Raw genomic sequence first — 16,220 nt, 5'->3', positions numbered from 1 at the left:
ATTAAACAGTAAGATGACTCATAGAGCAGTGCAACCTTAGAGCAGCATGGTGCAGATACTGTGTTGACTGTCGAGGTGTTATTGTGATTCCTCTGCATGCTCTTAATACTGTCTCCTCTGTCTGCCTGTAGTGCAGCCTCTCATGGCCTTTCACTTCTTTTCCCACTTTCTCTCTTCATCATTTCCATCCTTTTTGTCTGTCTGCCATTACCTTTCCATTCGTGCTTGTCTTCTCTGTCTTTGTTCTGTCCCTCATTTGTTCTGTCATCTTTTGTGACATCGTATTTTGGTGTCTTTCCTTTCTTCTCCTTTCCTCCCTCTGGCGGCCCTGTCCTTGTTTCCTTCCCTTTACCTTTTCACTCTTACATATTTTGGTCATCGTTCTCTCGTTTCAAATTGCTTGTCCAATTTTCATCTAGGGCAGTGGTTGGGTTAAAGGCAGCCCAGTGGCATTGAGTTCCAGTTCTAGCACGCCAAGCCGCGGACGTCGGCAGCTCCCCCAGACCCCCCTTACCCCACGGCCAGGGGTGGCCTACAAGACTGCCAATTCCTCCCCCGTGCACTTTGTGTCCAGCCAGGCCTCTGTGAGTCCCGGCCGGCTGAGCCGCGGCCTGTCGGAGCACAACGCCATCCGGCACAGCAGCTCCCTCCACATCCCCTGCCCCGTCACTCGTATCAGCTCCGAGCCCTTCCTGGGCCGGGGCCACGGCGATGCCCTGGGCAGCCCTTACGGCAGCCTTCGGGACCAGCTGGACGTCTTCCAGGATGTGGCGTCATTCTCGCCCAGCCCCCGTACCGGACGCTCATCTTGGACCGCACTGCCTCGCATGATGGGAGCCCTGCCTCCGGCTCCACAGCAGAACCTTGGGGTGCCCAATGGGTACCACTTCAGCTTTGGGGGCAACACCAGCCCAGGCTCTGGCGTCAGGGCACCCAGGTATTACCAGGAGGCAGAGGAGGATGAATGGTGCTAGCATGGCTTTAAACCAACCTTTTTAATGCATTTTGAGGAACTGTGATGAGTTTTATCATCTTCTTTAAAGGCTTTAGTTTACATTGTCACTGTGTGTTTAATGCTGTATTTGAATCCTAACTGAGTGAGCTAAGGTGTGGGAGAACATCTATAAAAGGAGAACACTTGAAATGGGTAATATTTGAATGTGATCAAGAAATCATCATCTTTGTCAAAGGGCACATAGCATCAACAAACTGAGCAGTAGTCAGATACATGTATCTTTCAGTAGCTATCCTTGATTTGCTTTGACTTCGGTGTTTTGTTGACACCACCATATCGACCCTCAAACTGCATTACAGTACAAACACAATGTATGTGTATGTTACAATGGTAATACCTCTTTGCTTTAATGGTGTACAGTAGATAGACCAGCAGACCTGCTATGTGTCATTCATAAGTACTGTGTGTATACCAGGGAAACAATTTAAGAAAACACAATGCTATGTATTTCTGTTCTAAAGGATGTTCCAATTAGTTTTTGGCAAAAATAATTTTACAATAACCAAAAGCAGCATTCAAGTTTTTTTCTGACATTTGGAGGCAGCACAACAAACTGTAAACACAACACTATTGTACTATCACTGAATCAAGTTGACAAGGCTAACGTGTTACCTAACTACACCCAGCAGACACGGTGCAACCGTAGCATTCATTTGGACTCGTGTTTCTGATCAGCAGAGAATGAAATTCCAGCAGTGACGCTCCTTTTAGCTCCACTATGGTCTCATCTAATCATGAGAAAAATATCTTCTTCTGCTAAATGCTATTCCCATGATAAGAGTCAGAACAGTAAAGGCTGTCAAACCAAAACAAAAAGCTGAAAGAATCTAAAACATCCATTGGGCTAGAACTACTTCAGCTTCAATTTTAAGTTGTACACGATCTGATCTGATTACCAGGTGAAATGACCTTTGCAAAGACATTTGAAAACAATACGTGACAAACTGAGAACACTGCTCACTGCAGTCAGATTAACACATAGAACCAAACAGCGTTGTTGAACTTGAGGTGCAACAGTCAACATTACACCCAACAGCACAACATACTGTATAACAGAGCATCTCCTTTTCAAATTAAACTTTGCTATTGATTCTAACAGTCGCTGAAGTGCGTTTGAGAGTCACTATGGCAGGTTCAACACAAAGTGATGGCACTGCCGACATAGAAACGGGACAAAAAGCCGTCAGTCCTTCATTGAAATGTTTGGAAATAAATAACCTCAAAGACATTATGACACCGTACAAATGGCTGTGATGCTCTTTAGTGTAGGACCGTACCATTCTATGATTATGCTTAATCCTTTATGACATTCCCTCTGGTCAGTGGAACAGATGAAGTGCTGTCACACAGGCAGCGGCGATTGTTTATCTGTTCCCTGTTTCTTGCAAACTTGAAGAGAGAAGCAAAAGTAACCGACTAACAGATTTATTTTCTATAAAAACTTTTCTTGTAGATGTTCTTTTTTCTTTGAGCCATTTGTTTTTGTATGACATGAAGAAAAAAAACATCAAAGGTGTGTTTTATGTGAACTGCTTCCGGTTTGCCATCGTTTCAGGTCTAATGTTTCTTGCGATGTTTTATGACGAAGTGCCTATCCTTTTAGATATACTGTAGAAAAAGATGCAATGTCAACTGTTTTCTAATGCATCCACACTTGAGTAGATGTTTGGTTCATTCTGGATGTAGCTCTGCCGGAAAACATGTTGTACAGAAAGCCTTATCTGCGAGGAGAGAGAGGGAGAGAGAGAGGGAGGGAGAGAGAGAGAGAGAGAGAGAGAGAGAGAGAGAGAGAGAGATAACCTACAGTACGCTGAAAAGACAGGGATCGAATAATTACCTTCTGAACGTTGATTCTTTTTCTTGTTTTTGATAAACTACGTGTAGGTGGGGCAGCCAGAATAACATTGTGGAAATGCTCTGAAAACTGCATAAATATATTTATCCAGTTGCATTAATGCCAGTAACACGTTGTGCATGTTTAGATTGTAGACCTGTTCAAGCACCTGCTCTGACCAACTCTTTTTTATATGTTTATTGGAAAGGATGTCACAGAGGGAGCCTGACAAGCTCCTGAATTTGGACTGTTCTGTGTGTGTGTGTGTGTGTGTGTGTGTGTGTGTGTGTGTGTGTGTGTGTGTGTGTGTGTGTGTGTGTGTGTGTGTGTGTGTGTGTGTGTGTGTGTGTGTGTGTGTGTGTGTGTGTGTGTGTGTGTGTGTGTTTGTGTGTTGGTCAGCTAAAGTCTAATGACTGGGGGGTGTTAATGTGTGTGCACTTTCTGATCACAGTAGCAAATTGGTATTTAAGTCAACAAGGGCCCTGTTCGTGTGTGTGTGTGTGTGTGTGTGTGTGTGTGTGTGTGTGTGTGTGTGTGTGTGTGTGTGTGTGTGTGTGTGTGTGTGTGTGTGTGTGTGTGTGTGTATGGATTAAAATTAACATCAGTAGGTATCTGATATATTTTGCATTTATTGATCCAGTTTGATGTTTGGTTTGGTTTCTTCTTTTTTCACTCTCTCATTCACTTCTGGCAAAAACAAAAAACAACAGCAGTGATCCTGTAATGTCATGCCATGTATTTCCAGCAGCTACTGTACCATGGAGATTGACAGCAGGAAAAGTTACAGCAAGCTAATTCCTTCATATAAAACATCAGGATTTGGAGTGGGAATGAAAAGGTTCTGTTTTTCTAGAGCTGCCAGTTTGTGCTGGAGTTCAAAGGTCACACAGAAGGAAACAGTTTAGAGTGACTAACTTCTCCAGCCACACTAACAACACACCTGCATTGTTAGCTATGTCCCAAATCCATACCATATTCAAACTGAGCTGGTTTTCAGTTCATACAGTGTTCACACTGAAAATCTCTCTCTCTCTCTCTCTCTCTCTCTCTATATATATATATATATATATATATATATATAACTAGAATGGCATTCAGTAGGATGTATACCTCCGCTTAAGTCCAACAATTCTCTTATGAAACCACAATAAAATTCATTAGATCGGGATTTTTCCTTGGATCTGCTCCAAATAGCACATACTCATAAATATCAAATCTTCTTTGAGAAATCAACTCAAATGTTGAAAAATGCCTCATCTTGCAATGTTACAGAAAGGGAAAATTATTGTACTATCTCTCTGCATATGAAAAAGGTAAAGTAAAAAACAACAACTGTGAGGTGTGGGGCATAAAAACGCTTGAATAAATACCAAATACATTTATTTCTGTTAAATTCAACTGCCAGTATCATTCCAAATTGGCAGTTTGGTCTGTTGATCTTCCTAAAAGTAAAAATTGTAAAATACAGATTTCTTGTTTGTCATCTAACAGTATCCTTCTGAAACCAGTTGTTGGCAGATGTAAAAGAGTTTTATACAGACTTGTTAGATGTAGTTATAAGGAGTAGTGGATCCTTCCTGGTGGACAAACTACAGTGTGTACTGATGACGCCAAACACACTGTGAACTATCAGTATGCTGTAAGGAATTGGGACACAGCTAATATGTCCGTAAACACACTTGTATGAAAAGCAAAGACTTACTGCCTTTTTCTGGGGCTTGTCAAAATGAATTCTAGGAAATGTAGGACAACCTTTAGAACTAAAAGTACAATAGAAGCAGGTTTGTCATGTGTGATCAGATATAAACACTGCGTTTAATACTGAGACTCTAATAAAAAACTAAATCTCATTTGGCTCTGTTAGACTGTCGCCTAAAGATAAATGAAAAAAAACAATTCCTGAAATCCACAGAGCTGCCACCAGTAAGACTGGCTGCCTCACTCACCTCTGCTTCCAATTTGAAGGGAGAAGTTCTGCAGCTGTCAGAATTCTAGAAAAAACACCTTCTCACCATCTGTAAGGACTGTGTCCACACCTGGAACCACTCTGCTCACATAGACGTGGGCTGAATTCACACACAAACCATATTTGTTATATGCAACTTTACTTTGTGCACATGACTGATGTCACCATCAGATTGTCTGTGGTGAAACTGGGATAATCTGCAGCAGCAGGTAGAGGATGGGGGGGGGGTTGGGGGGGTACAGTACAAGGGCCAGACACAACACAACAGATATGCAACAAGACAAACCCACTTCTCCATCCATTCTGTAGCTTCTTCATGTTGGTCTCTTCAGATTCAGGCTTCAGCATGAGTGTGACCAAATGTTTTCTAGAAAATGCCTTGGAAAAAAAATGCAGAGAAAAAAAGAAGGTAAAATACATAAGGGCACAAAGTGTAAACAAGAAACAGAACATTTAGGATTACAGCAACTTTATACTTATATTTGCATGCATAACATTTACCCACCTTGACAATGTCAAATGGAAATTCCATGGCTGAAAATGGGAGGTGGTGTTTCTTGTTAGGTCGTAATAAAAGGGTTCTGATGAATCAACCTTGAGTAGTGTCAAAGTCGTTCTTTTCATCAATGACAGGAACACATTCTGATGAAGAGAGATCCCATTCATTACTCGAAAGGTTTTGTCCGACCATGGCAGAACAATCCTCAAAGCACCTGAACCGTCTAAATCTATGGCCTCTGTGTAGCTTCAAAAGAAACCGTGCATTCTGGGAAAGTGATCTCTTATGTTTGGACCCCACAGTGTCTGTGTCCAAGTCTGGACCAATTGGCCACCAAACATGGGGAGCGTTCCAATCTCTTTATTTCTGCATACTATTGGCCACTACTATAGATGTGGCTGTTTTTTGATAAAATACAGAAGTTTGCATGTTCTAACAATGTATGTGCATGTAGAAAACTTAGTACTTTTAGATACCATGTGTTATTTTGTTGTTGATTTTTAATATTTTGTATAAACTGTGGGGTTCGCTAAAAAGACACATTTCTATTAACTACAGTATTGACCAATGTTGAGAGTTCCCCCCCCCCGTGCAGCAGAGCTGGGACATTCCTTTATTTGGGTCTTGGGATTCAGTGAAATGTTTGTTTGCCTGATTTTATGTTTCCTTGCCAGACTTTGAATTCTACAGTTGTTTCTAACATTTTGTATGAAGCAAAGTTCCTTGAAATAAAAAAGAGTTGAAATGATGCGGTCTCTTATTAGCTGAATCAATCTACTACCCATAATCCATTATGATACAGTGAAAATATTCTGTGCACTTTATCTCAAGTCTTCCTGATAAATCCTCTCAAGCTCTGTCGGACTGGATGAGAAGTGTCTGTGAGCAGCAGCTTCAGGTCTCTGCACAGAAGACAACAAAAGCAAGAGATTCATTTAAAGAAAGTATATAATTATATACAATAAAAGTATAGCACACTAAACCAACGTGAAGAATTTACATCATAAATACATTAAATAGCCTTATTTTGCATCTGAAGTGTTAACAGGAGCACATGTTTAATAGGATAAAAGCAGAAATGTATTATAAATTAGAAAAACTAGTTCGATATCCCTTTTAATAACTATACAAGCTGATATCACCGTATCTGTTTGTAATGTTGATCATTATGTTGTTTTGTTTAAAACAAAAGCAAAGGAGAAGGAGAAATATGGGGGACAACCGAGTCCTGAGCTGAACATGAACAGCACCTCCCTGGTTTGCATCTGGTCAAAGACCACATCTCTCTAGATTTGTCACCAGACTATTTTTAAAGAAATAATTATACCAAGTAATCATACATTAGACACACTATTTGAGAGTCAAAAATATGTAAATATATCATACAAATAGTAACTCTATTGAAGGCTGCATAATGTAGGAAACAAAACATTAAGTTAAGGACTTGGAGTTGACTCAGGACGTCACAGACCTGAGATGTGGGACACTCACACAACCACTTTGGAGGCAGAAACAGAAACTCTGCTCACTCTCTTTAGATGGGGAGACATCATGCGTTTCATCTCTTTAATCTACTTTTCAAGTGGCACTGTAGGCACTAGCCAATCAAATCATGTTTATGCAAATACAGCTCTTGTCTAAAATCAAACTTCAGAACAGAGTAGAGACTGATTGTTGTGTTGTAGAATCAGCCTGTCCTCTATCATCAAACATTGCTGAACCCAGCTAACTTCTCCACAAAGTCGTCCATGGAAGACAATGCTCTGATGGTTTCATTTAAAGTCGGCCATGTTGTGTCCTGAGTAGGCTTAAAACCTTCCTTTTTGATAAAGCCTATAGTTAGATCTGGCTCAGGTTTGTCTTGGACCTGCTCTTGGTTATGCTGCTATCGGTCTAGATTGAAGGGGACACATGACACACGGAGCTTCTCTTTCCTTCTCTCCCTCTTCATCACTTTAATGTCTCATCAGTACGTCGGGCCATTAAGGTACATCCATCCATCCATTGGATGTTAGTAACACTTTATTTTAAGGGCTGTGACTCACATGACATCATGAACATGGAGTGATCTTAATGACTATTTGTGACTTTTGTCATTAAGTTTAAATCAGTCATATTACCCTGACACAGCAAGTGGACCAGCAGATTGTAAAAGCTTTTCCAGCCCTATCAAACCCCTGGTGGACCTGATGATGAAGGGCCCAACTGCTCCTCAATATCAAGAAGGTCTGCGATGCTGTGATCAAAGACCTGAAGATACAACACCAGCATGACACAGCACAGCTAAAAATGGAATGATACATCATGTGTATAAGCTGGCCACACACCTACTTTAATGCATAATTTCAGCTCTAATGTTACTCTGAATAGTCTCCTAAATAAATACCAGTGAATTCTGACGGGGGTCTCAGCAATGCTTTTGAATACTGTTTTTGATGCCAAAGAGGTGTAGTGGAGTTCTCAACACTGACTCTTTTAACTTGGTCCATGTCCTACACGGAGGAGAATGGGGTTGGGACTTATGTTGCAACCATAGAGTGTATGGTTGCAACCAGCCACCAGGGGGAAATCAGGATGTTTTGGCTTCACTTTTTTGGTGCTGTCATGCTGTTTATCTTCATAGAAAGTTGTTGATGTGAGCACATTTGCTTCTTTATTGTTGTAGGCTTAACATTCTAAAAAAAAAAATTGAAAAATATTCTTGGAAGAAAAAAGTTTACAAACATCTTCTCCTTCATCCTGTGGGCGGGGCCAGAGAGCAGGTGAGAACAGACTTCTTTAAAAAATTAAAGCATAGAGATTATACTGGGAAATATTTTTTATAGTTATATTTACAAATGTAAACATGTGTATATAGTATTATTTCTAATTGTCTTCATTCCATGTGTCGAAAGCCCATTGAGGATAAGAGTAAAAGGCTTTTGTTTTGAAGCCTGGCCGGAAGTTACCCTGTGAAGTCCTGCTCGCTTGACGCTGGTGAATAAAGGTAACGGTCATTAGATCACCTCGCAGATGGATGGAAACTGCGGAGCTGTCGATAATTTATAATCACCGGAGTTTACCAGTGGATAAATAACGAGGTCATTTTAGTGTCGGCCGTAGTTGTGTTGTTGTTGTTCTATCGGTAAAAATATGTTTTCAAAACACCAAGTGCACTTTTTGTTGCTTTATGTTGACATGCTGCTCGGATTTGCTGTGGATGCGATGCCTGATCATGGAGAAACATGGAGTTTTCAGTTTTCAGGTAAGATACAGACAGATCAAAGTATTTAAACATAATCAAATAGACTGAAGGGAACAAGTTCAATATCACAGAAGTAATTCGTTGATTTGCTAATTGATATTTTAATAATTGCAATCCGAATAATTTCCGTGGTGTGTTATAGCTCCACCAATGTATCGATCCTCACAGAGCTGCTGATGTGTTTTTATTAAGAAGGTGAACTTGCAGATGCATGATGTGGAACTGCAGTACCTGGCCGCTCCGCTTAGAGCCGCTGTTGCACTGAAACATCTGCTCGTTTGATAAGTCCAGTGAGTGAGCCAACCGCTCAGTGACTTTGTGCTTCTGCTGCTTCCTACATGTGCACGTGTGGTAGTTCCCTGTGCCCCCTGTCACCACCTCGTTCCCTCAATGACTTCCAAAGCACACATCTCTGTTCATATGCTAAGGAAAGCTATTCCCTTCTAGAGACAGATATTCATCTTGGGGCCATTTTGCCTCCATTACATGTTGGTGGTGGAAAGAAAATACAGAAATACACATTTGGGTGTTTCAGAAATAAATTTGCAGAAAGCTGACCATTGAATATAGACTGGTTCAAACTTCTTCTTTCATGTTGATATATTAGAGCCAAAGATTTTTTTATAGACGGGTCTACTCATATATCATTCACGGCCTGATTTATGGAGCACTGGCGTAATGAAACCAGATATTGAAAATTCCCAAACCTTTGGCTCTAATATGTCAAAAACATGAAACAAGATTTTTGAACATGGCTTCATCCAGTGTTCATCTTTCTGTTCTGCAAACGTATACATTTTAGCACATATTTCATTAGATGGTGCCTCATTTCCATATTAATTATTCCCAAAAATTTGCAATATTAAAGAAAAATCTTTTTCACTGTGAGTAATCAACTGGGGGAGTTTCATGGTTAGTTACAGTAAAAATGTATAATTTTCTCTTCACCATGTCTCGCCATTATGCTTAACAACTTTTTATTAAAGATAAACATTGACTGTTCTTTATATACCCGTTGCCACTAATGATTGCTTTTTAAAAAATTCAGAATTCAGAATTCAGGGTTAGGCTCAGAGATAGTTTGAACCTGGCCCCAGAGTGGTTTAATAATAGTATGTAACTTGACTAGTTAAGCAATGGGGATTAGGTTATTTACTGATGAAGCACCATTGCCTTCAGTTAGAAAAACTGCAGCAGTGCACCTCACCACCAGTTGGTCCAGCGTCACCTCCCAGGAAACAAATCCTCCATATCCCTTCCCTCACAGTAACAATCTATTGGCATTTGTAAGTTTAACATGATGCTGAGCACTGGCCTGAATTCCTTGCTTCACAGTGTTGATTTTTTTTGAAGGTAGAAACTGCCAGGAACAGCTGACACTTGTGCATTTAAAGAATGAATAAAGGGATCTCTCCTGAGGGAATTCCATCTTTTGATGTGAGGCATGCAGACAGAGCAGGGGTTTCAGCTCTGTTGTATCTTGTATTTGAACAGTGCACCGGGCAGAAAGCTGATGTGTGGACTCTGTGTTCTCCTCTCAGTTCACATCGTCCGGCCAGCTCGCTGACGTCCCATGATGAGCTGATGGCCATTAATTAATGTCACTCACCTTTGATAGCTGAGGCTTGAGTGGAGGGAGCAGCTCCATCTCTGAAGCTGATTGTGTGTTTTGTAAAAAGGAGAATGAGACTTGTATAAAGTGCTTAAACGGGCAAGGAGTAAAGTTGTTGAATTCATAGTCCAAATAGAAAGGGGGAGTAGATAACCACAAGGTTGGGGTGTCCTTTTCTTTCTTTGTTTCCTCCTCCTACCTCCCCAGCCTCTATACCATGGTCGGACTGGCCAGCTGACATAGCAGAACAGTTCCTGGTGGGTAGGTGGACATTTAAAAACTCCATGCAGTTTTTACAGAGCCTTGCACTGTACCTGCCACTCGTGGTGTAAAACTTTCCGGACCCCCATTACATCCATTTGGCTGACGCCCCGCACCCAGAAGTATTATGTAATTAGACAGAAATGAACCACATACAATTTGAAAACAACTTATGTTGAATGCTCACAGGCGATTACGGTCAACCAGGAGCATTTGTACGAGTAAAATATAAATATATAATTAAATAATGTCTAACATTTTTATACAGACTTTTTTGTCTCAGCGGCGATGCTGGATGTTGCTCCCATGGAGTATACAGTTTCATTTCAATTCAAGTTAGAGCACAACATAAGGTTTAGACCTTACAAACCATTTGAGATAGGTATGAAATCAATTGGGACCATGAGTATCCACATTACATGTTGTGGAATCACCAAGGATGCCAAATGACCAACCCACACTGCCAGTTTAAGGTGGGCAAAAACATTAGAAATGACTTTAATCAGAAAAGAAGGAAGCTCTCATAGCTTTAGATTCCCCTGGGTAATTCTTTGCTGAGGTGAAAGGTATATCAGTTTACTCTACAAACACAGAGGGTCACTGAGAGAGTGTGACCGATTTGGCACCGAGAGAAGAAAAAATCTCCCTCTGTCTCCTTACATAGAAAAGCAGTCTACAGCCACTTGTGCAAGGCTATACAGTTGTTCTCTGAGCTTCAGGATTTGCTAATCAGCACTGATTATTTTACTATAAACTTAAAGCCAAATTGGTGTTTAATGTCTTCAATCAATCTCTCAAAGGTCTAACGCTAAGAGATGGGTGATGACAATGGAAAATCCCTAAATAATTGGCTAATATTTTTTAATACTATAATAATAATACTTTACTGAATGCCTCTTCCTTGAGCAGATCAAGGATAGCTGAACCAACAACGCAGGGATTCTCAGATAGTATGACATACTGAAACTGGTAGCAGCTAATGTATTCTAGGCATGGTTTATTTTGTGCAGGAAGTGTCAGACTTGGTAAGATGGGAGTCAAGGCAGTGGAATCCCTCATGCAGAGTGGGAAACACAAAGCTGTAAACATGCTAAAAAGTGTGAAGGATGTTTCTGTTCTACTCTTCCCTTGTCTCTTAAAGGGGACATAGCATGCCCATTTTACCACAAGTTGATATGGTTCCTTGGGGTCTTAATGAAATGTCTGTAACATACTTTGGTCAAAATACCACAAGGATCATTTAAAACAGCACCCTTTTTACCCTGTCTAAAGCAGCCCTCCACAGAGTGACCTGTTTTGAGTGCCTGTTCCTTTAAATGCTAATGAGCCAGCTCCCCCCTCCCCCCTCTCCCCCCATGATTTTAAACGATATAAATTACATATTTTATATGATATAAATTATCAAATATGCATCCCATACTTTGTATTCCCCTTCTGTTGTCCTGGAGTTTTAATTTTCCCAATCACATAATTAAATGTCCCCCTCTGTCCATCCACTACAAGCACACAAGCAGACAGACAGAGAGAGAAAGAGAGAGGTGGGGGGGGGGGGGCTATGAAGACCATCATTTACCCCCGAACCCCGACATTCAACGGGTACAACAACAAGCGGAGAAAGCAGAATCGCGGGCTGACCTTATATATACAGTCTATGGGGCTGACCAGCGGAGAAATGCTCGTCCCGTGTGAACAGCCAGGCGGCTGCGCGCTGGAGAACGGCGCTGCGCTGCCTCGCAGCGGCGCTTCCGCGTCCGGTGTACCCCGGCGTAACTACTGTAACCCGGCGTACAGTAGAGCTGAACACTGCGGAAGTCTTCCACACAGCTGGCAGTGTGGAAGACCGCTGCGAGGCAGCGCAGCGCCGTTCTCAAGCGCGCAGCCGCCTGGCTGTTCACACGGGACGAGCATTTCTCCGCGCTGGTCAGCCCCATAGACTGTATATATAAGGTCAGCCCGCGATTCTGCTTTCTCCGCTTGTTGTTGTACCCGTTGAATGTCGGGGTTCGGGGGTTACAGTAGCACTGAACACTGCGGAAGTCTTCCACACTGCTGGCTGTGTGGCGCTGACACAAATTCCAGCTCACGCACGGGAGAGCAAGCGGTCGCGCCCGAGCAGCTGCTGCAGCCTCCCGGTCCCAACGATCCAGACAAATGCCACATGTGAGTGAATCGCGGGCTGACCAGCGGAGAAATGCTCGTCCCGTGTGAACAGCCCGGCTGCGTGCTTGGGAACGGCGCTGCGCTGCCTCCGGTGTAAACCCGGAAGTAACGAGTGTGGGGGGACGGGGGGTGGGTGGGCCAAGACCATGTAGGGAGACTTCCAGTTCCTTGTTACGACACAATACCCAGGAAGCGCAATCGAGTCGCTCAAGCATGACGTTTCTGACTTAGAGGAACCATAACAAAACGCGCGAGTGTTTTTTCCCAGAGTTTTTGGGTTGGTAGACATGCCAGATACCCACATTAACCTGTAGAAGCACTAACAAAGTGGAATTTGCATGCTATGTCCCCTTTAAGTGGGTGTTGAATTTCAACCTTCTTGGTATTAAAAACTCTTAAAGTCTTAAGTAAAACTTGCCTTAAGGTGTCAGAGGGAAATAATTTCTTTCTGCTACTGTGTATTAGCCTACTCTATTCGAATTGTTATGTATTTATCTGCGATTGCTGCCTACTTTTTTGCTATCTAAGCTGTAGGAACCCTGGCTCACACTAACAATGTTAACATGCAAATGTTACCATGTGGATCATCTTAGTTTAGCATGTTAGCATGCTAAAGTTTGTTTACCGGAAGGAAACACAAAATGTGTCTAATTGAAACGTTGGTAGTTTTGGATTTTTGGTCAAGTCAAAGAATGGACACATCCAAACTTTGGCCTGATGATGGTGCTACATGAAAAAGTCAGGCAATCACTGCATTCACTCAGGACCATAGTGGTGGACCTACTGATGCAAGATGAGCCACAATCATGAGGCAATTCAAACATTTTCTTAGCTGTGAATATCTCTCCAACTCAACATGTCTGAGCTTGGAGAAAGTCCACAGAACCTCTGGAGGCTCTCACTGGGACACTTGAGTTCACACATTCACCTCCTCTGGAGTAACTTCAGTGGAAACTCGCATTAATGTATCATTTGAAATCTCTGGATTATAAACTATTATAAAATAAAACAATTTGACCAAGTTGGCTTTACAGCAAGTAGGAGTGGTGTTTTCTCTATGAGCTTTCTATGGAGCTACAATGAGAGGCGGCAGAAATCAGCAGAGGAGTCGCTTTTCCTGCTACCTCCTTCCCAGTAGATCCCATGAGTTAGTAATTTAAACAGTTAACACATTATCGTCATGTTTAATTCTGTCCTCTCATCTGGTTTAATGGTAAATTCACCCTCCTGTGGCTCAGGAGGCCGATCAGGTTGTCCACTAACCAGAAGGTCGGTGGTTTGATCCCTGGCCTGATGGCTGTGTCTGCAGTGTATAAGTGATGTGCGATAGAGATATTGCCACACATATGGACTGTATGAATGTGTGTGTGAATGGGTGAATGGCAAATCTGTGCAAGGCCTCGTTCAGTCCTGGTATTAACATGCGTTTCAGATGATCTGATCACAAGTCAGTTCTAATTTACATGTGTGAACGCATCCACAACGCCTTGAAGACTCATCTGAGATCTGATCACTCGGTCCACATTTGGTCACATACTTCTGTAAGTGTGAGCGTGAATGTGTCCTGGGTCAGATTGAAGGACCACCTACTCACTTCTACCACTCAGCTGACGTCCTCTGACCAGGTGCAGTTTCATTATGAACCAAAAGTAATTTTACACTTCTCAGTGTTTCCCATTTTTTTTGTTGCAACTTATACAGTAACATGGATCACCACATGTTGATTTTCAAATGAGTCAAATCTGTCGATAATAGAGCTGTATGCTGCATTTTTTTCTCAGCCCCTCCTGCCCCCCAGCCCCCTGCCTCACACAGCTTCAGACACACAGACACACAGACACACAGACCCATGTTGACCCATCTGAATAGTCAAAACTGTCAACATGTGTTCTGATCCCCTGCCAAAGAAGCATGTTAATACCAGGTCTAAACAGGGCCAACATCTTCCAGCTTCCACTGTCCAGAACAAGTGGTACAAACAGAGGACAGCCTAATACCAGGCAAAACTACTGCTCAGTGGACAAAAGTCATTTCTGTATAGTCAACATGAAAAGTGAACAGGAATAAATAGGCTTATTTTTATGTAATATACATCTCTATCAGTCTCTATATCAATCAGACACAAATATAATAGTCAAGGCTCATACAAAACCATATAACCACAATATCCTTTGTTTGATTCCAACAGGAGAACTTTACTGAATGTTGGACACCTCTTACTGCACACTGTCCCACTGTAGATAAGACAAACTTAAACAGAAGAGTAACACTGGGGACACACTGGTTTCCCATCACATCGTCCATCACAAACAGTTTTGCAGTCACATGCTCTGCGGCCCTGCTGTCTGACAGCCCCAGACTCCCTGTAGCCATGGAACTGTCAGTGTCTGGATGAGCGCCTGGGACACAGTTACGTCCAAATTTACCTCTCGTCTTGTCTCAACACATGGAGTCAAGATGCCAGTTTCTCTGCTCCCACCTGCACACTTCAAGTCAGGGGTGCTTTGAAAAATGACTCCTCTCCATCTGTGTCTCCGTCCTTCTCTCTGATCGTGCAGTAACTGACTCCTCAAATATTTTGTGCATTGATGTAAATCCTTTACTATGATATGATTACTTATAAGTATTAGGGTGGCTGTGGCTCAGAAAGTAGGGCATGTTGTCTAGTAATCAGAGTGTCGGTGGTTCGATCCCTCGCTCCTCCTGTCCGCATGTTGAAGTATCTTTAAGAGAGACACTGAACCCCTGAGCCTGCAGTGTGCAAATGAGATGTCTGTATATAGAACGTCTGTGAAGATTTGGAGACACCAGGTCCATGAGAATATCATTTTGACGCTGCACACTGTGTGGATACAGTAACATAGTGTTAGTGCTACTGACTTGCTCACTGGAGTTTCTCAGTGACAGCGCATGTGTTTCCTTTATCCATGGCGGTTACTGTACTGCTGAGCTCCAGCTCATTCTGTGAGAAATGAATGAATGCTGTTAAGAGCTGCCGTTCCTTGGCACTGGAATCCAACCATGAAATGAGTGAATGTAACGAAAGTTCAGGGGTTAGGTCAGAAGTGAGCAGATTAATGAAATGAGGCTGCTGAATGTGGCTTTTCTTTTAGCTCTTACAACAAGGAAGTGTGGTGGAACCACTGACAAAGTTGTGTACACACTGTATACTACACAGTCTACTCTGTGTTCTGGTTAACTCAACTACCACAGCTAGGCAACAGCAACATGGAAGGCGAATGAGTCCTCTTGTCATTTTTTATGCCGAATAATTTAGCGAGCTAGAGAGCTATTGGAAATATCAGGATTTTCCTCAGACATATTATGAAATTATAGTTTGTTTAGTTTGACATCAAAACAACAGTGGTAACAAACAGTTGCTCTGCCCTCCGTAAGGTCCCAGTAAGTGACAGTGAGCCAGCATTAACAATACCAGGACTCAGCAGCTACATGGAGTTCATCCACCATTCACACATGTGCATTTCCTACTGTCACATGTTAAATTATCTTCTGGGGAAAAAAGGCCTTTTGGCCACTTTTGACCTCTAGTGGACAGAAGGACCAGAAAAACTGGACTCAACTTAATTCACTGGTTACTTCACAATATTTCTTTGGTGTCTCAACAGAGA

General features: G+C 42.1%; 1 protein-coding gene across 26 annotated transcripts in view; it reads left to right on the top strand.

The window, feature by feature from the left end:
• Positions 1-2,751, top strand: part of cacna1ba (calcium channel, voltage-dependent, N type, alpha 1B subunit, a) — a 128,096-nt gene extending 125,345 nt beyond the window's left edge. For 25 of the 26 annotated variants that reach the window (XM_034595711.1, XM_034595706.1, XM_034595712.1 and 22 more), the window contains one exon: positions 420-2,751. In XM_034595711.1, the coding sequence (XP_034451602.1) occupies positions 420-974 (555 nt within the window). In that variant the 3' untranslated portion in view covers positions 975-2,751. The remainder of the gene's footprint in view (positions 1-419) is intronic. The other variant, XM_034595707.1, reaches the window with a different exon arrangement.
• The last annotated feature ends 13,469 nt before the right edge of the window (positions 2,752-16,220 follow it).

Source organism: Hippoglossus hippoglossus, chromosome 9, assembly GCF_009819705.1.
Source record: "Hippoglossus hippoglossus isolate fHipHip1 chromosome 9, fHipHip1.pri, whole genome shotgun sequence".
Classification (NCBI taxonomy): Eukaryota; Metazoa; Chordata; class Actinopteri; order Pleuronectiformes; family Pleuronectidae; genus Hippoglossus; species Hippoglossus hippoglossus.
This window is presented reverse-complemented; position numbering and strand designations above follow the sequence as displayed.